Source organism: Carassius auratus, chromosome 16, assembly GCF_003368295.1.
Source record: "Carassius auratus strain Wakin chromosome 16, ASM336829v1, whole genome shotgun sequence".
Taxonomy (NCBI): domain Eukaryota; kingdom Metazoa; phylum Chordata; class Actinopteri; order Cypriniformes; family Cyprinidae; genus Carassius; species Carassius auratus.
In genome coordinates, this window is record NC_039258.1 from 1,810,761 (window position 1) to 1,835,896 (window position 25,136).

At 33.2% G+C, this 25,136-nt stretch overlaps 1 protein-coding gene across 1 annotated transcript in view; it reads right to left on the reverse strand.

Moving 5' to 3' along the window:
* Nucleotides 1–25,136, reverse strand: part of LOC113115704 (thrombospondin type-1 domain-containing protein 7A-like) — a 114,094-nt gene that overhangs the window by 17,309 nt on the left and 71,649 nt on the right. The window contains exons 9-15 of the mRNA XM_026283256.1: nucleotides 24,142–24,336; nucleotides 17,728–17,959; nucleotides 11,966–12,081; nucleotides 11,631–11,766; nucleotides 11,122–11,225; nucleotides 9,087–9,281; nucleotides 7,407–7,670 (exon numbers count right to left, since the gene is read on the reverse strand). Coding sequence (XP_026139041.1) covers nucleotides 7,407–7,670; nucleotides 9,087–9,281; nucleotides 11,122–11,225; nucleotides 11,631–11,766; nucleotides 11,966–12,081; nucleotides 17,728–17,959; nucleotides 24,142–24,336 — 1,242 coding nt within the window. The remainder of the gene's footprint in view (nucleotides 1–7,406; nucleotides 7,671–9,086; nucleotides 9,282–11,121; nucleotides 11,226–11,630; nucleotides 11,767–11,965; nucleotides 12,082–17,727; nucleotides 17,960–24,141; nucleotides 24,337–25,136) is intronic.

Sequence of the window (25,136 nt, forward strand, 5' to 3'; positions counted from 1 at the left end):
GTATTTTTCAGGAAATATCAATGGAATGATCTATTTCAGATGCAACTGAAATTACAACAATGGTTACACATATATTTAATTTTTTTGATCAAAATGATTGCTTGGGACAATTTAGAAGTCACTTTTTAAAGGGACATATCTCAAGCATCCCTACTAAATGATATGCCTTTGCTGGTTTAGGCCAGTCAAGGATAAACATGAGACTAAAACTGCCAGTAGGTGGCAGCAAGTCCCTGTCTTAATGAGTGATTCATTGAATCATTTATTCAAACTAATCTTTCAAAACCGTTGAATCATTTAGAAGCTCACGCACTAATATCTTACTTTACTATATAAATAATAAAAAAACAATTATTTCATAATTATAGGGTAATTCCTACTGCACTGTAATAGGCTTCATCATGCAGACATTGCTTAAAGGCTTTTAAGATGGGTTTTTGTTGCTTTCTTTATAAACGTCAGTGACATAGTCTATGCTTGATAACATCAGCTCGCACATCGTTAAAACAACAATTACGATAGTATTGCAGTCGATAAATATCATACAAACCCTTACTGAGATCTTTCTGGACAAAATGCTGCTCAAAATGTTCTTTTGTAACATCATAACCTTGCTAACCCAGGATCTTAGCAGCTTTTAACATTCCGTCAGCTATATATATTTAAACTAATATCTTGTACCAGCCAATGACCGTAAATAAGCATCCAGAAGCTATGCAAAACAAAGTACCATCAAACGTAGCTGGATATTCCTGCAGGGTAATGATAAACTGAACAGACTTGATGATTAAACATGCCGCTTTGAAGTGGTTTAAATCTTGATTAAAAATGAAAAGCAAGCTTGTACCTTGCAGAGAACATTATGAGGCGCATAAAAAGTGTAAAAGCAATTGGTATAAATAGGTATGTTTGGAGCGTTGGAGAGTTGGCTGCGGGGTCAGAGAATGTGATATGTTTTAGCAGCTAATGCTGAATTTTATTACTGCTTTTTGCTCAAGCCCTGTGTACTTCCTACTCATTTGGCTCAAGAGGATCTGCCTTTTCCAAGTACATACTGCAGGTCCAATAAACACGCATACATAATGTTGTCTCTGAGCACCATATCCTTCACAGCAGCCTTTCAAGAGCGGCCAACACTTGGCTCAAATGAAGAAATCGCTGCTTCCAAGATACTCTGGTAAATAATACATTATAAAAAGGATGCTTCTGGAAGCTGATTGGTCAGTTCAGTGTTCCAGTCATTCACAAGCACACGATTAAAACAGCTATGATGTCAAACATATGTTCACAATATCACAGCACAACACCCACAGAGATTATTAACCTCAGCTAACATGACGTGCTAAATCTTTACATTAATGTTGTAATGTATATTTGTCTCCCTAACATTTTAATTATTCACTAAGCATGCTGTATTTTAATACAGTCACACATAAGAATGCATATATACACAAACACAAATATAATGTTGTAACTTTGCTTATTGGGTGTTGAGTGCTACAAGCTGTGTTTTGATACAAAAATAAGAGAAACCTTGTTTTTGTTTCCTCAAAACAACCAATTGGCCAGTTTTTTTTATTATTCCTTGCCAAAACCAATTATTACAAGCATTTGGCACTTGCAAAGTGTTCTTTTTGGACTCTGCATGCAACTGTGTGAAACTACGGTGCTAATGATGACACGAGGATCATGCATCAGAAGAATTTAATGAGCAGACTATTCAACAAAATAACAAAAGAAAATGTTTAACTTGAAATCAAAGGGGAATTTATATATATATAGAAATTATGAAAGTAAATGTACATTTAAAAATGCATATCAAAAGTAATATAAATATATGAATCATAATAAATTACACGTTTTTCAAGACTTTTTGACTGACGAAAATATCAAAAAATAAAAGAAAACTTTTTTTCTAAATAAAATTGTTTCAACAATTATTAAAATAATATAAATAAAATTCTGAATTGAAAAGTCTTGTAAAGAAATTTACTCATGTTAAATTAATGTCACTATGCAACACATTTCAGAACTTAAAAGATCCTAAAAAAAGCTGCCAGTTTCCTATACATAACATAACTTCATATTTCTTTCTTAGTAAGAATAACCCAGACATGTTCTAGACAAGTTTTTTTCAGATTCCCTCAAATACCTCTCTCCTAATTTAGCTGAATACTGTTAAAAAGAACAACGGCAGTTCTACCTGACATTGAAAACTGCACATCCTGTGCTTCTAAAACACAGTTCGAACACAAGCCATAAAACGTGTACCTACAAGAGCTTCTAATTAAAAAATCAAAGCAATTATTCAGAGATGTCTAGGGTGGGTTTCACAGCATCGTGGTCGTCCACCTAAAGGATTGACCAGGATCTGACATGGTCGTGATGGACCGGAGGAAAGAAATACTGCAGCAAGCCATAATACCCTGCAAAGTCACAATGCATCTGTATAAAGCAGCTCTCCCGTCTCCTCTGCCCCTCAGTGTTAAGACATGTCAGGCCTGTTGCATGGCTAGCACAGAATAAAACAAGCGCTGACCCTTTGACCCAACAGGCAACGCTCTCGTGCCCTACAGCCAGTTCAGAGGTGGCCCTGCCTTCACCAAACATGGCACATCCCGTGTTACTCTTTTGTGCCTGTAGTGACCTCATTCCTTCAACACATCCACATCCTGTCTGAGATCTGACCCCTAAACAGCAACAACCACAGAAGCACACTAAAGGGTGAGTCATCAAGAGAAAAACAAGTTAGTTGCACAGTTTCTTACTCTGAAAGCTTCAGGGAATAGTTCAATTCTGCCAAAAACCGCCTGTTCCTGTAGACTTGGAATAAAGTGCACTAGTCATAAAAATATGGACTCATTTTATATCAAGTAAAGTCCCCTCTATTTCTATTATTTAGCTCATGTTCAGTGTTGTTCATGCTATATGCTTTCATTGTAATATGGGTGTGACAGTAAATAATTAGACAGGAGTTTGAGTAAATGTATGTACAGTATGTTAATTCTCCTGAGAACCAGTCTTTTGAATCAGACTCTGAAGAGTAAAACATGAACATTAGAAACCCATGGGAAATATATATATATATATATATATATATATATATATATATATATATATATATTAAAGCTTATATATACAGCATTAAACATTCATGCTAACAACATATTAAAACTTTATTTACAGTAAGTTTCAGGAAGTTTAGGGTTGGTAAATTTGTTAATGTTTTTGAAAGAAGCATTTGTTTGATCACCAATATAGTAAAATATTGTGAAATATTATTATTATTTCAAATAAGGGCTTTCTATTTTAAAATGTTATTTATTCCTTTGATGAAAGGCTGAATTTTCAGCATCATCACTCCAATCTTCAGTGTCACATGATCCTTCAGAAATCATTCTGACATGCTGATTTGCTGCTCCAAAAATATTTTTTATTATGATCAATGTTGAAAACAGTTGTTCTGCTTCATATTTTTGTGGAAACCATGATTTATTATATAATAATAATAATAAAATTGGGTAGTACATTTTTTTATTTAATTTTATTAATAATTTTCATGATTTCATTATCTATATCAATATTTGTCCAGTATTTCATAATTTACATCACTATTCATAAAATTTTTCTTGGATTATATTGCATTTCCTAATAGAGTGACCGGTTTTACTTACTGAAAGCCAATTTCTTAGCAAATAAGTATATTCCTAAAAATACTTTTTACAATGTTTTATAAAAACAGCGAATAAATATGAATATTTAAACACATAAACTGATATTATAAATAAAAGAATAAATATATAAACACCTTACTGACCCTTAAGTTTTGAACGGTAGTATGCGTACAAACAGATGTAATCACCAGAAAATGGGACACTCACACTTATACATGTGTTGCCTTCAAATTAAATGTCAGAAAACAAGCTGAGAAATAAACACGTATTTATGTTCTGCCTTCTTTTGGAGGAGAGAAGTAAGAGTATTTAATGATTCACTTAGTAGCCTGAGGCAGCATGTAAGACAGAGATTTCTGTTAAGAAGAGCTGAAGTGATTAACCCAGAGAGAAAGAAAGAAAGAAAGAGAGAATGGCTCCGTTCCAAAACCTAGTGAGCTACCTTCTTAGACAGCATCTTAACTGAGATGGAACGTCATAAGACGAAGTGACCGATTTTGAATGTTCTACATGACGTGTTACTCTAATAAGCATAAAAACACACCGCACACACAAACTGAGTAAAGTATTACATTTTTTCATTATATTTCATAGTCTGTATCAATAGCTGTGCAGTGTTTCATGAATTACATCACTTTATTTAGAATCAACATTCAGTTGTAGCATCTATATCGAGGCTGTTGTGAAGTATTATGAGATTGTCTTTTCTGTTGAAGCTGAAGAAGCTGCCTTTGGGGATACCTTTAAAATGCAGCCTATGTAGGCAGCTCACTGGAACAAAGACAGAGAGAGTAATGAGACTGAGGATGAGGGATCTGCTGATGACATCACAGAGCTCACGGAGGCTGGTGAAACTTCATCTTTCGTCTGATTTCATGTGAAAGTCCCCGGGAGGGCATTCGTGATGCCAATGACGGAAGTAGAGATCAAATTACGAGTGGGATTTCTGATGTTTTCTGGAAAATTAATTTGACTTAAATCAATTGTGGAGTCAAATTCTCAAGACTTTAAACTACTGGGAAATAAAAGCAGAGGAAGTAACTGAATAATACAAAATTTGAGCCTTTTGCCAAGATTATCTGAAGCCTAATCACATTTCTCATAAAAATCCCTTACCTCTACTTTTCATTTGACAACTCTCATCTCACAGTTTTGAAATGTGGGAATAACATCAGATCATCATTATTATCTGTATTCATTATCGATGTCTGCCCAGTCATGCGATACTATTAATATACGGCAGCTCATAGTATCATATAACTCATCTAGTAAAGAGATTCTGTTGCAATGTAAGTCTTAAAAATAAATCTATATGGCATTTACCTCAGAAGGGTTAGACATTCTGTCATTCTTCCAGTTCAAATTAAATCCTTTTTTTATGTTGTATTTCCAACTAAAAGTTACTAGTTACTGTAACTGAAAGAGACTGGTTTCATGTAGTCATCCATTTTTTTTTTTTACATAATTAATAACTTATACTTAATAATAAATATACTTAATAAATACAATAAATATATAAATAAATAAAATGTAAATAAAATAATTATATATATATATATATACACACGCACACTTTACATCTAAAAACACCTGTAAATCGATTAACATTAAACTCTTTAATTATACTTTTATTTTGCAATAATTTCAAATTCAATTTTTTAATTAATGTAGAAACAAGAAAATATATTTTAATATTTGCTTAATGCCATTTTTTTTGACTGAACGTAAGTATCACTGATACCAGCTGATGTCTCTATGAATTTTTTCCTAATATTTAACCATTGACAATAGTCATTCAACATTACAGTATATTTGAGAGCTATCAACGTTTATTAGACTTAACTTCTAATTTAAGTGAACTTTAAAGAACCTTCACATAAACCCATTATTATAAATGTCATATAGCTACCTGTGCCATTCAGCAAGAAAATATAGCCTAATTTAATAAAGATCTCAAACACTAAATTATAAATTATGTCTTAATTAATTAAATTTATTGCATTAGATGAGCTCGTAAAGATGTTCTGCGACTGGATAATCTATATATAATCATTTAGCAGTTGTGAGTGAGTTTGATTTTGTTAAATATTTTTAATGCGTTAAACAAAAAAAATTAATCGCCTAGTTAACATGCAAATTTTGACACCACTAATAAATACATTTACATTAAGTATGAAAAAAATTTATATTACAAATATAAACATTATTTGTATTACAGTATCAATTTCTAACCCTGATATCATGAAAATCATTCGTACATTCAAATAATTTTTGGAAATGTATTCGGCCTGAATAAGAACCTGTTCTCGCTTCCCAACCTGCAAGGGCTGGTCGCTGTAAAAGCGAGAGTATCTGTCAGAGGCTAATGTCAGCTCTGATTAGGCCGGTCCCGGGACAGCATGCGGTCTGTAATGAGGGCCAGAGATTTATACCTGCAGATCAGCAGGCCGCAAATGACACTCAGACAGAGGACGAAGTCAAGCGAGCAGAGCCTGGCACTCGTACCAGTCCGATCGTCATCCAAATAACAAGATTAAGTGAGCAATGCACCAAAAGATTCACGAACAGAGAGATCAGCTAAAGACAGAGGAGAGGAAAGGTCACGAGAGAGAGAGAGGAAGCTGTAGACAGAGACAAATTAATAGGGATGAAACAACACATGATCAATTGAAGGTGTGATTTATCTGTCCTTAAATGTCACAGTTTATAGCCAGACAAAAGCTGCAATTTGGACTTGACATTGCACTCATTTTCTCATACTTTTTTGTATACAACAATCTTTTTTATTTATAATAACCATGCTATAAAACAAAATAGTTTAAACCATGACTTAATTACAGTTTTATTTTGTATGGGTTTTTCATAGCTATGGAAACCTAATAAAAAAATCTTCAAAAAGCAGCTTTTATTTTTTAATTAAAATTAAACAAATACAATTATTTGTAAACATTAAGAAAAAAAAAATGCTGACACTTTAAATATTTCAAGCACTTAGAGTATATTATCAAATTTGAAAAAAAAAAAAAATATTATTTATTAAGTTTCAAAAGCTTAATTAAAGCACTTATATTACCAAATTAAATAAATACATACCATATTAAGACTGGTAATAAAACAAACAAGAAAGTAAAATATAAAGTTTTTTTTTTTAAGCTCCAATTTTTAATACGTCAAGCACTTATATGATCATAATCATTAAATACTATATTAAGACTGAGTGGACTGTGTGTATAAATACAAACATGAAATATAATATTTTAATGATTATATTATCTTACATTTTTTTTTATCAAGCTCCAGTTTGAAATGCTTCCAGAATTTATATTATCAAAAAACATAATCACTAAAATATATATTAAGACTAGGAATATTGTTTTATACAAAGTATAATATATATATATATATATATATATATATATATATATATAATGAAAATATTTATTACAATGCAGTGCCTTTTTGCTATTTTTTTTTTTTTGTATACAAAATACATGCTTTTTATATGTATAGCTAGATATATTTTCATAAGCAATATTTAAAATTGATATATTTTCAAGATTTTTCAAGCTGCTTTTTAAAACTCTGTGCTTAGTACATCTGCAAGGCCATACATTTAAACCCTCAAATCTTCACAGGTTGGGATTTTAACCCACGGCTTGACTTGTTGTCAGCTAACTATAATTAAATCTTGATGTCAACTCTATGCTCAGAGTCACATGATGAAGATCTTACCGTGACTGTTACAGCGTGAAGTCTCCACGAGCCTGTTGTCCTGGTCGTAGCACACCATGGCCTGGTATCGGTAGCCCTGTCCGCACTCCTTCACATCCCCCTGCACCTTCATGCCTGCGGCGTTCTCCACGCGGCCCTCGGGCAGGATGCAGTCAGACCAGTTTCCCACCGGCTGAGCGTTGTATTTGTCACAGGGGCAGTACTGGGTCTCGCTCAGCGGGTACATCTGGCTGTTCTTACACTTGTCCTTCTTCTTGCTTTTTCCTGTAATCAGAGGAAGTATGTGTTGATTACGGCGCTAATTAAACTCACTAATGAATGAGTCATGAGCGCTGAGGTCACCTCTAAACCTCCGCTGTGTCTTGCAGCTGCATGACTGGCTGGAACTAATACTTACCAAAATTATAATCACATTATCATGATTTTTGGACATGATATGAAGCAAAAACATGCTGTGCTCTATCAAGGTAATACCTCAGGTGGGGTTTTATATCTAATATTCATGAAGATGATTAATTCATTATTTTGTATATTTGAAAATGTTATTGTAAAAATAAACAGGTTTATAATATACCGCATTTTCTTCAGAAAATGTGTTGTTATATTGGTGTATATGAATAAAAGGGACTGAATAATTTATAATACTCGGTATATGTTTTTACAGAAATTAATACTTTTATTCAGCAAGGACACATTCAATTGATCAAGTGATAATTAGGTGATAATGAATTTATAAAGTTACAAATATTAATTTATAAAGTTACAAAAGATTTCTATTTCAAATAAATGCTATTATTTTAAATGAACTGAAAATAAATAAATACATAAAACTACACAAATCTGATATTGTACATACAATTCTGTGTTATAGTCATGATTTTTCTAGATTAACTTTTACTGCTAAATTATCCAATAACCTAGTTTATAATAGCATTTCTGTCATATATTATGATTTTATATTATGATTTGCTATTTTTCATTAAAATGAAGTTGTCTGTATTTAGCAGACTGTGTTCAACACACAAAAGATTGAGAATCAGGGCAACAAAGTAGTAGATAAATTCAGCATTTATTGTAAAAAAAAACAAAAAACAAAAAAAAAACCTGCACTGTTATTGGATTATATTGGTATCGGACAATATTCAGAATTTTCTGGATTGGATCTGATCAGTTCTGAAAAAAAATATCGTTGCATCCCTAGTTTTTGTTATTTTAGTACATCATTAAAATGAGAAATAGAATAATTGTAAAAAATTATATTTTAATTGATTTTTTTTTTACGTTTACTTACTAATATAACTACACCTTGGTGAGCCTAAGGGATTTCTTTAAAAAGTGTATATAAAAAATATTTCAACATTTTATTTATTAATTTATTTTAATGAATATTAACAATTGTATAAACATAATGAATACTGATAAAAATGTGTGTGTGTGTGTGTGGGGGGGGGGGTATATTGCCCAACCCACTAAACACATTTAAGTACTGTATTTTATGGCCTATGATAATGTGAAGTATATCAAATAATATATAATGGAATATATCCATATGCATTCAATAATGCCTTGTACTAGAAGTCATTTATCAGTTAGTGGAAATACCTCACTCCATTCTGGGATGGAACCAGCAAACTTTCATAGCTCAAACCACAGTGTTAATGATGCATATGTCCTAATTACCCACGAGAGCTCTCCTCCGTGTACGGACCCCTACACAGTCCGAGGTGCAAGGAGAGAACTTGGACCAGTTGGTGAGCTGGCAGTCATCTCGGCAAGGTAACTGGCAGGGCTGGCTCATAACCGGCATGCTGCTGGTAAACTTCAGACACTGAACCACATCAGCCACCGTACCATCCAGCTGCCTACACGAGATAGCTGCAGATCACACACACAAACACAGCGCTGAGACTCCTGCTGATTACACAGAGCACCAGACACCAGAGAGAAAAGGTGAACAGAAGATGCTTATTTATAGAAATGACAAGCGAGAGAGAAAGGGAGAGAGAGAGTCATGCTGTTCACTTTGATCACAAACCAGTTTAAATTATGCATTACATTTTTGTAGTTTTTATATAATACAATGATTTTTTCCCCCCATCTGTTCCGGATTACTATTATATATATATATATTTATATATCATTTTTTAGAGATTCTTGAGGTATATCTGCATAATTGGTATCCATTAAGACAATATCTAGCCATATCTTTATTATACAGCATTACATAACTATTTATATTCACTGTAGAATGTTAAATACATAATAAGCTATGGGCCCTACTTGTCATGCTTATATATATATATATATATATATATATATATTCCCAAACATATCATGATATATCAAAATTCTCAAATATGTTTTAGTAAATGCATTTTGCATCTTTATAGATTATTATTAATAATGGGCGATGGGCAATGTATCCTAATAGTGTAATCTATTAACTATGCATAAATACCCTGTGTGTCATGCCAGAAAATATTTTTAATATGACTGATTTTGTATTTAATGTAAAGTTTATAAAAAAATAAAATAAAATAAAAATGCTTCAAAATAAAAAGGGAAATTACATTAAACTCACGAATACAAAAAAAAAAGAAAATACAAAGAGCTAATAACTTTCTTAACATATGATTCATTATTTGACACATTATGTACATTTGTGTAAGAGACAAAAATATATAAAATAAATTATTGCAAAAATTTTAAATGCTTCATATTTTTTATTAGAAATTATTCATTATATTTAAATAATGTAATGATTAAATACTATATTAGGAATGTCTGGTACAAAATAAAATAAAATAAAATAAAATAAAATAAAATATATTTATAAGCTCAGTATTTGCACCACTATTAAGCTAGTTACTATAACTCTGTTTAATCTATTAATAAACAGTTACACTATCTCACTAATGTGTTCAACATGAGTGGTTCAGAAAGCTATAAAGACAGGCCTGTTAAGCTGTTGTCATTCCGGTCAAGCTGTGTAATCTATTAAGACACAGTCACATTGGTAGTGACGTGAAGACGAATAAACTGGAACCATCAGGTCAAACTTTAGGCCACTACAGAGTTCAATATGTGATGACGCCAACACAACAACGTCCTTCCGTGCTGTCAAGAGCAATCAGATCAAGAGTTTGAAGGATTGCTTCTACTCCTGACATGCACTGAAGGGCAAATGTGAAGTCTAGTGTGATGGAAGCCCCTGTCAGACCAATATCTAGATCAGGATAATACATAATAAAGTCTTTCACAGCCTCAGGAGTGACAGGAATGTCTAAAAGAACAGGACAAATAAAGAAAACAGCACCTAAAACAATTATGAAAACACTTCAACTGGAAAACTGAAAATAATAATACGTTTTTGAAAGCGACAGACTCTGAGGAATAAAGTAGAATGCAAATGAGAGCAAAGCAATCCACAGATTCAAGAGGAGATCTTGGATCAGATATTATACCAAATTTATGACCGTTGCATACGATTTCACAGCTACAGAAACAGCATTTGGACAATGTGCCCGGAAGTCACTAAGAATAAATTGTGCACACTCTGCCTCAGTTGCTTTAGCATCCGATTAAAGGAATTATGCAAATATGCATAAATTCTGTGTAGAATGCATTCTGCGCACTGTAATTCTCGACTGTGGGTGGCTAGTGAATAAGACTAGTGTTCAGTGACTGTGAGTGTGTAACATGACAGCTGATGTACCTCTAGTTTGGACTCCAGCTCCACAGTTCTCCTGAGCTCCTTTACTGTCTCTGCGGATGCTCCATGGGACCAGCTGACATTTACGCCACTTGTGTGTTTTCCACCTGCAATTTCAAGCGATATCATTGTATTTATTGGTAGAGGTTGATTGGTTACTGCACTGGAAATCCTGTGGAAATCCTTGAAAAAATATCAGTAAAACCTACTGTCTTGGAAAATGAACTCCTCTGATTTAACCTTCCTAAAATCTGATAACTGCTTTTTAATTAGGATTAACCATTTCACTACCAAAAAAAAAAGAAGCTGCGTACAGGTTTTGAAAGCTAAGAGGTTGAGCAAATGATGACCGAAACTTCATTCTGGGGTGAACTATTCCTATAAGTGAACACATCTTTATTTACTTGAGAAGGTCATTTTGAGCAAAAAATCTATCCTGAACGTCAATAAATGTGAAATCCAGCACAGAATAGCTGACGTTGCAGAGGCAGTACTCATGGGTGAAGCTGTACCTGTATCCCGGACACACAGATGGAGTCGCACAGTCTTTCTCTTCATAAAGAACGTCTGGACACTCCTGACCTCCATTAGCTGGCATCTGGATGATCACTCGATAGCGAAACTGTTTATTCTTCTTCCCATTCACACCTGTCGTTTTAAAAACAAATTTAACATCATGACAAATTATACTAGATAGAGTCGTTAGACAAAAAAAATGAACAAAAGACAGACAGACAGACAGATAGATAGACAGAAATATCCTCTTCTGTTCGACTTATTGTTAGTCAACTATTGGGGCAGCCCTAAAAACCATAGATATATGGATGGATGGACAGATGTGGTGTACCTGCTTCACAGGAAGTGGGGCACTCTGTCCAATCACTGAAGGGTGTGATGATACAGTCTCTCTTGCAGGGCAGCAGACAGGGTCTCACTGACTCCGGCCGAGGGGCTTCAGGACATCTGAAACATCAGCAGGACACTCAACACAAGAGTATCTGATGCACATGTGTTTTGATCACAGGAAGCAGGTGGGTAAAGAATGCCATGTGTCGCACTTTCAACCAAAGGCCCAATCATCTAAATGAGACTTAACTACTGCGGGTCACCTCAAACACATCAATTTAAACACTTTTACTTTACACCAGGCCAAAAAGCTCTTCTAATGGATGTTTGATAGAGTTATTTTTTCCCCTCTGAGTATTAGTCAAGGTTTTCACAACATTTTCTGCTGGTCCTCTCTTAACTTTTATAATGAAACAGGTCATTACTGCTGTGCTTGCACCTGTATCTTTGCATATGAAATGAGTAAAGGAGAATTCTTTTTACAATGTTGAGATCCAACTTGGCTTTCATACTGTACTATGGACAGATGAAAATAAAAATAATATAAACAAACAGGCATTTTATTCAAATATCTTGTCAATGGTATTCATTTTGTGGTGAACTTTCCATTTATGCCAACTCAAATCACATGCATACAATACATAAATAATGAGATATATATAATCAAAAGACTGGAAAATACCAAGATGCATTTCCAAAGCCTTCCTAGTTTCAGCTTTATTGGTTTTAGTTTTAATGCCCGGCCCAACTCCACAATGGATTACATCAGAATCCTTGTAGAGCACAGCTCAGCAGCATCTGTATCACAACAATGTTTTGTTTTTTTTTCTTTCTCAATCGTATTTTCCCTGCTCCACGGCTGCATTATGTACCAGCCAGACGAGGCAGATAAGGCCTCACATCCTGTTACAGTAGTCAGTCACTGGGTAATACTCTTCTTTTATCACTGCTACAGCTCCTCAATTTAAGATCAGGGGTTAGCTTTAATCTGCTCCTGTATTTTAAGCACCGCTCCGACTCGGTCGCATTCCCCGGGATAAAGATAAACAGGGATGCAGCAGTCCAGCAGAGCGGCATTGGGTAATCTGATCTCTGATCAAATCCTCCGGGCTCTGGTGCACTGGGATGCTAGCCGCCATGTGCTCCATGTTTCATGAGGGTTGCAAATCTGCCACAATATAATAAAGTAGTAGATATGTAAGGCTGATTCATTCGTAATACCAATAACAGAAGCAGTAAATCCTACCAGAGAAAAAAATCCGGTTTGGGTGTGTAGGGCTCTCCTGGAGATTGGGTACATTTCTGACAGAGTATTAGCAACGTTTCAAGACAGGCACTTGCTCAACTGTTTAATGCCTAGCCTGCTACAACTGGTTAAGAGTGCAATATCACATAAGGAAATGACTCATTAAAAATTTAAACTAAATTTGTTATTGTTGTGAACAGAAAGGATTAGAGGAATAAGGCTTGGTAATGTTCCAACAGCACCATTAAAAAACAGCTCATACATTTAACCATGAGGAAGAACAAATGCATCGTTCCCTTGCCCTCTCGAAGTTGCCATTATTTTTCAATTAGGATTAGCTGTCATAACTACCAGCGTGAAGAGAGGGATCACATTTCCTTGAAGGTTTTACTGAAGTAGCTCATTAGAGTTTCTGGAAATACTATTATAACGCTGTCGGGGCACTGTTAATCACTTCTAATAGGATATTCTTTTAAAGCACAACTTTTTTGACCTGATAAGCAAATAAAACAACCAGAACAATCTTGGAAGCAAGTCATACCAGTACAGCTCCTGTACTTCTTAAATGGGAGAAAAAAACTGTTTGCCACATCAAATCAGCAATAATATTTGACGACGAACCAATGCAGCATCTTCATCTTCAATGACAAGTGGATCCAGTTAATGCATATGCTCATTCTAGTCTTATTTTAGTTTTATTTATTATATAAAACATACATTTTAATTTTCTGAATTAGCTTTAATTTTTATAATTTCAGTTTTAATTTTAGTCTAGGTTTTTATTCATTTGTTATGTTTGTTATTTTTAAATGTAGTTTTCATTTATTTATTTCAGTTTGTTTGTTTCGGTTAGCAAATGCAGCATTTATGATATGTTTTCTAATATCTAATATTTAGATTTTATTTATGATTTATTTTAAATCACTGAAAATTAAGTTTGAGTTTTTGTTAGCAATAAAAAACTAAAAAGCTGCATGAGTGCAAATACCCCCCACCCCACCAAAAAAAAAAAAAAAAAAAGCTAAATCTCATCTATTTGTCGAACATTTTCATTGTTGTTTTAAATTTAGTTTAAAGTAAGTTGTATTTCAGTTTTAGTTCCAAAAGAGAATCTATTATTAATTACTTATTATTATTATTATATTATTATTATTATTATTATTATTATTATTATTATTATTATTATTATTAATTACTTATTTCAGTTAGCCAAACTAAAACTTACAATTTCTGTTTGTTATTACAATTACTGAAAATTAGGTTTAGTTGACAATTAAAACAAACTAATTGCAGTTTCATAAAAAAGCAACATCTCATTTTGCTGCTGATAAAACAAAGTCTATCTTGTGTGAAAAAGTGTTACAAACGCTCTTCATTATTGCAGTGTCTGTGTTGAGTGGCAGTGCACATTCTCTTGACGTTTGTTTCCAGCTCTTTGCTCACTATATACAGTAAGTATCCTAAAAACAACTAGCTTCTCTACGCTGCCAGAGTGAGAGATAAACCTGAACGGCAGCAGCAGTTGTCAGTTACTGTGAGGCGCATCAAAGGTCCGGGCTCTGAGCTTTAACATCACTGTCTGTGTGTCTGTGCGTTTTCTCTCAGTCTGACGCTGTGAGTGACACAAAGTGGCTCAGGGCAGAAAACCAGCGTAAGCTCTACCTGCCCTGTGCTTGGGCAGAAACATGATTTATGATTTACTGCGATCAGGTCTAGACGAGATATTCAAAATGAAATGCAGGTCTGAGAGAGGATGTGAATTTTGATTTTGTTTTGGGTCACATTAAATGCCTCTGAAGCCACGTAAACAACACAATATTTTGGGGGTGATGACTGCATACAAATGAAGTCAAAATGTATAATTTTAGTTTTGTATACACATTTCTGATCTTATATGCAATATAACGCATGCTATTCTATACAGAAGAAACAAGATTGTGATCATAATCATTCATCAAAATATAGTACCTCAGAATCTCTCTTTTTTTTAAATTCCACTTCCAACAACGTGAATACATACTAGTATACAGCATAACGCCCATTTATCACAATCCAGTCAATTTCCAAAATATTTCACAAAAGCTGCATGTTATAAATGAAGCACTGTGAAATATAAACGCACAAACGCAAGAAAAAAAGTAAGAAGTGAGAAAAAAAATATAGCAATTTCCTTTTTATCTCATGGCAACAACAACAAAAATGTTTAGATATAAACATGTAATTGCAAGATATCAAAGCAGAATTGTGAAACATAAACTTGTAATTCTGAAAGAAAACAGTCTGAATTGAGATATAAATTTTGCTAGTTGTCGACCGATATTTTTTTTTTTGTTTGTTTGTTTTTTTGTCAGCCGATGGTGATTAAAAAAGAAAACAATGGAGTTGTGAGATGCAAACACAGATTAAAAATTAGTTTTTTTTAAATGGAATTGTGAATTTTAAACAGAATTCTATGTAAAAAGTCAGAATTCTGAGTTTAAATCCCATAATTCTGAATGTGTAATTAACAATTCTGAGGAAATTGTGAGGAAAAAAGTAAGAATTGTGAGTAAAGTCAAAATTACTTCACGGTGAAAACAAAAAACTGAACTGTGAGATATAAACTCAAATTCTCAGTTTTAGATATAAACATGGAATTTCAAGATATCGAGGCAGAATGGTAAAGTATAAACTTTTAATTCTAAAAAGCATCTGAATTGTAAGATATAAACTTGCAGTTTCACAAGTCTGAAATAATTGTGAAATAAAAAGTAGAATTTTTTTTTTTTACTCTGTGGCAGAAAAAAAAACTGTTTGTAAATTGTACAAATTGTAAACCCAGAATTAAAAAAGGGAATTGCAAAATGTAAACAGAATTCAGAAATGTTTATATGAGTTTATATCTTGCACTTTTGAGAATATTACAAGAATAAAGTCTGAACTATTAGATAAACAGTTACAATTACATCATTTATTTTTGTCGCAGAAAAGTTCTTCCATTCATAACAGAAGTAAAACTCAGTAAAAAAAAATGACTAGTGTTTGAAAATTATTTCTTTTTTGCAGTCCTAAAATTTGACACTTCATCAAATTGCACTTTTGCAACCTATGCCGTCTAGACTAAAACACAACTTTCTGCTCCTTGAAGTGGTAAAAAGCGAGGGGAAAATGCAATATAATAGCTAAGCCTCTATTTGTCTGTGCCAAAAAACAAACAGAAAAAAACAACACTGCTATTGTTTTACAAAGGACTGTCAGGAGGACAACGTCTAAGTGGATCAATGATGTATTTTTAGGGGTTTGTTTGTGCTGAGCCTCAAGAGGCCCCTCATCTAGTGGTGATTAAATTGCATTAAAGAATCAAACCCTCTTAATTACCGCTATTATCATCAATAGGAAATTAGGCAGTCTGAAAATGACTGTGCTAATTAGCCTGTTTGTGACTCTGTGTTTATTGGGCTTTCAGCAGCTCGTTTGCCTGCAGTGGAATGATAGGGTTTGTGAGCACGCAGACATCTGTAAAGCAATTACAATCTGCCACTCAAACATAAGCAATCCATCTTCTTCTGAACAATTCTCCATCACCGCTAACCGAGACACTTGAGTCGAGGTATGATTCGTGCCATATGTGATAGATGGTAATATTGCATAACGAAATTGCAAAACATTAAGATTACATTCATGTCATGAATTCGGTCTTCAATATGTCCAGAATATTTCCAAAAGTACAAAGCAGAAATTATATTGTGTAAAAAGATTAATAAAGACTATCTTAGGACCAACTGAGCACCTATATATTTAATGGGTGAGAATTAAGCATCACATTGTAATCATGCTAACAAAACATTCTCATTACTGTAATGCAGAAAAATAAAATTATGCAGTACAGTTTTATTGTACTGAATATTGCTGTTTTTTTCACTGCCTTTAATAATTTGATAATTTAATAATAGATTTTATTTTAAATAAATTATTTTATATCTAAAAAAGAAAATGCTGCAACTATATAACTATATAATATGCAGTACATATAAATAACGAAAAACAAAAAAAAATTATACATTCATACATGACATATATGGGAATTTGTCATGAAAATAATGCCACATTAAAAAAAAAATTATGTAGATGTGTAAAATATGTGTATTATATATGTATTATGTAAAAATATGTACTTAATTGTTAATGTCATTTAACATTTTATTTCTTATGCACTTTTGACAATCTAAAAAAAGATGCACTGCCATATTAAGGAACTTCTCAACCATAAGTACAATAACATACAACTTGCCCATTTTTACATATTAACAGCTATCCAATGTTCTGAAACTTAGAACAACACCTCTGTAAAAAGGAAGTTGTTGGAGGATTATGCAATGCAAATTATATTAGAGCCAACAGCAAATCCACAGCCAGCCAGATTGTTACTCATTCCACATGCAAAATGATCATTGAATCATAAGAAGAAATTAACATACAGAATTCTACAAAGTAGGGATTACAAATAAAAATGGCCTAAAACGTGCACGCAGACTTACTTTTTTGGCGGCACCTGTCCGACGTTGACTTTTACGCAGATGACCTTGCGCGTTTGCACGCCCATGGTGCAGGTGGACTTGTCTGCGCTGGAGGAGGTATTGAGGGTGGATGTGGTGGTGTCCTCCACGCACTGTCCCCAGGGGCCCGTCTGCCAGTGATACACGATGCAGGGATGCTCATTACAGTTCCGCACCTCCTGCAGGGCGCTGGTGTTCGGACAGCTGGAACCTCCTGCAAGAGTGAGAAGACGTGCATTAGGTCTGACACGTGTCTACACTACACTTCATGTCACACCACCACAGCTCGAGGATCTCCACACCGGAAGTGTTCAAGATGCACATCAACTCAGGAAAAGAAACATAACAAATAACAACCAGAAATTCATGCTTCGGTAATATTTTGTATGTTTTCTCAGAAGTGTCTTATTCTCATCAAGATTGCATTTATTTGATAAAAAAAATTAAATTAAATAAAAAAAAATTGCAATTGAGAAATACTATTAAAGTTTCAAATAAAAGTGTTCTATTTTAATATATAGTAGTTTAAAATATAATTTATCTGCATGATCAAAGATGAATTTTCAGCACCATTACTGCATTCTTCAGTGTCACATGATCTTCAGAAATCATGCTAATATGCTGATTTATTAAATATTTTGTTAGAACCTGAGACACATTTTTCAGGATTCTTTGATGAATAAAAAGTTAAAACGAATAACTGGAAACGTTAAAATACATTGACATTAAAAATGATTTTGCATAGGCCATTTTAGTGTAACAAATGCATGTGAAAATGTCTTTTCTTCCTTGTTTTTTACTTTCTCGCTTGCGTTCTCTGGAGCGAGACGGGTCAAGTGTTCATTTTCTCAAATCTCAACATTACGCCGTCATCTCCAGTTGCTTAAACTTGTTGTAAATTGATTAAGATGAAACACTCCACATAATTGCCGCCTCCTAATTCCTCACGAGGGGCAGGTAGTCGATGCAGCCGGCGGAGAGCGGCGCGGTGTGTCTAAATAATTGCTGACATTTACAGGTTTGCAGATGACAGAGCAGCCCAGTGGGCCTGTGAATCAAAGCGCTCTCATTCTCAGAGGACAGCAAGAGCTTTATGAGAGGAAGTGAGCGAATATGTCTGCCTGTTTAAACATTATAATGCACACGGTATAGTTATTGGAGCTGACTGTCAGATCCATTAAACAGGTGATTATTGTGTTTATATTGGTCATTGAGTTGAAGGGTAATAATAGGGCTTTTCACACTTTCTTTAACTTTAAGCCCTAGGCAACCCAGGCTCTTTCTTATAATTTTGTGCCCTTATATGTGATGCCAAATCATATATGGATGATTCTTCAGTTCAAGGCACCTTTGAGACTTTGAAAAATCATACTTCTTTAAACCTGTTAAAACATTTATCACATGTCCTGAAAAAAAGATTTGATCATGGCTTTGATGTGGTCTCCAGGGTTATTATTATAAAGTAAAACTAATATGAAATAATTCTGATGAACCATAAAACTGATATAAAAAAGAACTATACAGATATAAAAATCCTAATAAAAATGACAAAACACTATGAAACTACTAATAAATAAACAGTGGATAAAAAGTAACAGATGAGCTTTTAACTTTCTAACACGTGGCCATCAATAAATTTCAATTCATAAAAACAGTGATTGATTTAAAATTCTCTAAGTGGTTTTGTAATGAAATCCAAAAATGCTGCTGACAGATTTCGTGATTTTCATGGCACAAACAATATTGAACACTGATGGCAGAGATGAGCTTATTGAGCTCCACTGTCACTTTTCATTTTCATCACAACCAAGTTTAAACATCTTTGGAAATATATGTTTGCTTTCTAAGATGGTAAAGGCCAATATATCAAATGAATAAAAAACAAATGAATCAAGTGTATATTTTTCTCATGAATGCTTTCAGAAAATCTATAAAAATAGAGATGAAGAGATAAAGAAAGTGAGGGTTGGAGATTTTCTGGCAAATGTAACCTTTTAAAAAGCGGGAAGAATTAAGCCAAACTAAAGCTACTGTAAACTAGATTTTAAAGCTATAGTGCATTCTTTTTATAAAAGGATTTACTGTAAAAGAAAATAATAATTCCACGGGACAGAAGAATTACGTTAAATGAAAAATGTCCCATATTCAGTATGGAAGCAATGCAGTTTAGCAACAGACAACCAATCATAAACCACCTCGGTGCTTAGCTCATAAAATATTCATGCACTTTGCATAGCTGCAGTAAGTAAAACTGTTCAGCATCAGAAGTAAACTCCTAAATCAATGTTATTAAAGTCATAAATATGCAGGGTTTACAAAAGTACCGTGTGAAACTTCAATGACCACTACCAGGGTTAAGTACAAAGAGTGTAAAACGCTGAACAAACACTAACGGTTAAGAATGAAAAAAGCAAAGTGTGAAAAGCCTAAATGAGTACTGTATTTATGGTCTTCCCACAGAAACACTGTGAAGCTTAACAAACGCCTCCACACAATCTTGACATTGAGCTTTTCAGATGATGTTCTGCGATCAAAGAAAACACGTTCTAGTTTTAGTGCTGTGAGTGTTTTTAATGAATTGATTTTTCATGAAATTAAACCTCATGGTCAGGTTTTAAGCCAGAAACACAAAAAGCAAATTATGCAAACATATATGAAAATGCTGGTAAATTAATTATTGTGCTACTTTTATGCTAACAGCAAAGAAAATTAAGAATGCAAATAAATCACTATGTGGGTTTTGTGGAATAATGGTCTAAAAAACAGAGACAAATAAAATATATGTAATTATATTTATGAGTGAACATACATATCCAATCAGACAATAAAGAGACAATATACTGTACATAACTAAAAACCATTTATTTTCACTGGCTATTGATGGCTTTTAATATTTTATTTGTTTCCATAATTTTTCCAGAAATACAAATTGCAGTTTTGTTTCTTTATGTATTTATTTAGAGGTTTTCTGCAATAAAATCACATTAAGCTGACCAATGTAGAAAATGTGGACAGTATGGTAGACAATAACTAAGGTGATAATTCATAAAAAAAAAAAAAAAAAAAAAAAAAATTCAAGTTTTGAATGTTTTTGAGAACTTCAATAATCAGCTTTAAAAAGAAGTTTATATTTAAAATCTAATTAAAATGAAAAAAAAAATGATTGTCCACCTCACGTTACTGCTTTAAAATGCCTGGACCATTAAAATAAATAAATAAATACAATACACACATAGTATATATATATATATATATATATATATATATATATATATATATATATATATATATATATATATATATATATATATATATATATATATATATATATATATATATATATATAATTTAACACAATTATTAAATACGGTATTAAGAATGGCTTGTGAAAATACAAAAAATACATAAAAAATGTAAGTAAATAAATAAATAAACTGTCAACCTCATGTCATTGCAATGCCTGGACCATTATATATATATATATATATATATTATAATTCTAGTAGCTTGATAAAAACATGTCAACTTCAACAAACTCAAGATCAGTTTTATTGCTCCACGATAACAGTTTTTGACCTGAAAGAGAAAACTGACCACAGAAGAAAACAGCTTACACTAATGTCCGCAATAGTGACTCATGCTACAACATAACAAAGCAATGCATACACCGCACTATGAACTGCATTCTGAATGCTCTCTCAACAATATGCTTATACTGTAAGTTTGCATAGCAAGAAGTGTTATTGTTCACATGCTACTGTACGAGTATGTTTCTGGCTTTTTGCAATGTGCTATATCAGTTTCATAAGAGACCCAGTCGACTATACATTTCATGTTTACAGTATGAGTTTTATCATTCTGCTGACTTCTTCACAAATGGATTCTCAAGGACATGCATAATTTACAAAGTCCCGCTGCATGAACGCTGCATTTGGCATCTTACGTCAGACGTCAAGCTGATGTCTTGCAGAGAAAGCATGGTGCATAGACTCATCGTCACATAAATCTATCCTCCTCCCAAAGGGCAACGCTCAACTCATCGCTCAAAAACGCAGTAACTTTAGTGGAAAATGGTGCTTAAAGCAAATGCATCCAAGCGAAAGATCTCACTTTCTTTATTTATATTCTTTGCAGATGCAACATTAAACTTGTAAAAACAAGACTAAGAATAAAAGCCTCCGCTAGCACTTTTTTAACCCCATACAAACTCAAACACAAGCTATTTATTGCACATCTAAGTCTACAAACTGCACACAAAAGATGAAAATAAAGCAATTATACCATAGAGGTCAGGAAACTTTGGAACCCTTGTAAGACCTTGAGAAAAAGCAAAAGTTATGAGCGCCTTCACATTTAACTTTAGTGAAGCAGTGGCAAGAGAGTTAATATTTCAGGATCTACTTGACTGGTTTGACATATTTGAGAAATGATAAAATAATCAACAGTGAGAAAAGACCAGACTTAGCGGCTACTTCAAACCATCCAAACAAATCTAAGAGGACTTCTACAGGAAAACTACTCTACAGGCCATGAAAACATCAGATGTTTTGATGTGTTACCCTCCATAACTGTAATCCATGCCACTACCATTGACGTCACTGTGGAGAAAGCACAGCAATAATTCAATATAGACTTCTCTGAGGAGTATATGCTACACAATTCACAAATGAGGGGAAAATGTGCAGCCTTTTTAACTTTATCATATTTAATACACACATTTCTAAAACCTCTAAATAATAAGCATGATCAAACCTTTAGTGAAAAACCTGTTGCACACAATGTTGTCGGATTGATTGTTCATACTTTCTTAACAAGCAAAGTATCCTTTTAGAATAATTGTAAAAATGTCATTGAAAAAACCCTCATCGTTACAAAGTAAACGCAAGAATAACTTTTATTCTGTAATTAATATTTCAAGATGAAAACTTACAAGGCTTACTTGATTATCCATATATCATTTTGTAGCAAAACTGTGCTAAAATGTGAGTATCAAATATAACGCATCAAGGTTTAAATAAAAACATTTATTTGTCATCTCTCAATAATCACTGTATTGGACTGCATGCATTACATGTTTTGCCACTCACAATAAAAAATACAAAGCTTTGCTCATAAAACTAAGCATTTCAATACCATCTTACTAAAACATTATTGGGAGACATAGGGTGAAAGCTAATATTTATATGCATTATGTGTCAGTAGTCTGCTATACTGTTATAAATCGTATTGATTTACACTGCAAGCTATCAGAATTTCATATTACCTTTGGGCAAATAAATATCAGCAACAGCAACAGTTTGCATATTGTTGCTTAGTTCGGGCTTCTGAATAACACTGAGCTGTTTTATTTTCTCTTCCTTGAATCTGAATTCAACATTTTCTTATATCATACTCTATGGGCGATAAAATATCAAATATAATACTCAAAAACATAAAACCAAACTTATATATAAATATATAATATATAATATATAGGTTCCATAAGCTAACAAACCAACCCACTAACTAAAGAAGATTTCTTCTGACAGTTATTTTATGCCATGGTCACATATATGGTTAAACGTAAACTAAAAAACATACTTTTCCATACTTTTAATGATGACAGAATTTTATTCAGACCCCTTTTTTTTTTTTTCACCCCGGCATGTAAGACCTACTTTAAACAAGGCTTTTAATTCCTGATGGATAATATTCACATTTGATGAATCTGTATGACATCTGATTACAGAAGTGAAGTTGTTTGTGAATTGTGTTTCATTTTGACTGGAGCGCTCTGTAGCCCCACTCATGTAAACTGACACTTGAGCCTCGCCGGAACAGATAAAGTGGATTTAAGAGTCTCGGAACACTGACTGTCGGTGATGTCACAGCTCAGGAGTCATCCATCAGAATCTCAGACAGTTTTAGGTTGAAACATTCCACCCTTCAAACTTTCCTTGATGGTTTCTTGTCAGCTTATTTAGGCTAATCTTATGCACTGCAGACCACAGAAAAATGCAGGGTTTTTGCATGTCGGCCCCAAAATGTAATTAGAAATGCATGAAGGTCATTGTGTTAGATACAAAATATGGCATGTGCAAATAAATGATACTAGAGCTTTACTCATGACTAATAAATATGGTAACACATAAGATTAGGGAACACTGCTTATGAGTTATGTTTAGGTGTTGGGTAGGGTTAAGGGATCTAGAATATGGTCATGCATTAATGTGTGCTTTATAAGGACAAATCAATAGCCAAAATGCTAATTTGCAAGATAATAAGTAACTAATTAATAGTGTTCCCTATTCTAAAGTTCAACCATATATATTACAATTTTATTTTATTTTTACCTAAAATGTGTCTTTTAAATCATTGTTTAGCAAGGTGTTTAGATTTTGATTGAATCTTCTGTACCTTCTCCTGCATTGTAAGCCAGTATGGCTCGGGTTCTCATCTGCTTGCCTTCTGCGGTTTTACTGGAGCAGGTCTGGGAGCAGGTGGACCATTCGGTCCAGAGGCTAAGAGCGCAGTCTTTAGGGCAGGGAACCACACAGGGCACAGAAGAAGGGTAGTCCTCATCCACACACATCTCCTTCTCCACCTCGCTACCTGAAGCACAAAACATTTGTGGGTTTACAACGTGCTTCTAGTTTATTAAGCACCATTTGCATGATTATTTTTATTGTACACTAGGCAAAACTTATATGTTGATGCATTTAAAGTATAAGCTGATTAAAATGTATGTATGCTTGTAAAACAGTATTTAAAAAATTTATACAGAGTCAAAGGGGGTCTTGACCTAACCCTGACCCACTTACAAATTCATATTTTACGTAATACTAACATCTGTTGTAGTTTCATTTGATTTCATATCTAGGTTACATACAGGCTGATGCAACCTGTCAAGCACAAGTCTGGGTCATAATTCACCGAAAATATCAAAAGAAGCAAGAAGGCAAAACAATCAAGCCTTTTTGTAAAGACTTTTTAGATTTTTTGCATGCATTAATTGCATCACAATTAGGTACATTTTTCTCATAATTCTTGCAATTCTACTATATTGCAATAAAGTAAAAACCTTTATTTTAAGTGTTTCCTGTGTATTATTATCTACTACATTTTCCTTGTTACATGTTTACATATATTATAATAACAATAGATTATGCATAATTACATGCAACTAGCCCTAAACCAAACTTTCATTCTAACAGTACAGTAAGTACAGAAGATTATTAATATTACTCAGCACTTATATGTATAATTACACAGTAACACAGACACCTTAATCACTTTAATGCAAAAAACACATATTTCTTATTTGTTCATACACCAAGGTAGTATCTGTTGAATTGCCTTTGATTTTTGATTATTAAAATTATTAAATATAATTTTTAAAAAAATGCATTTCA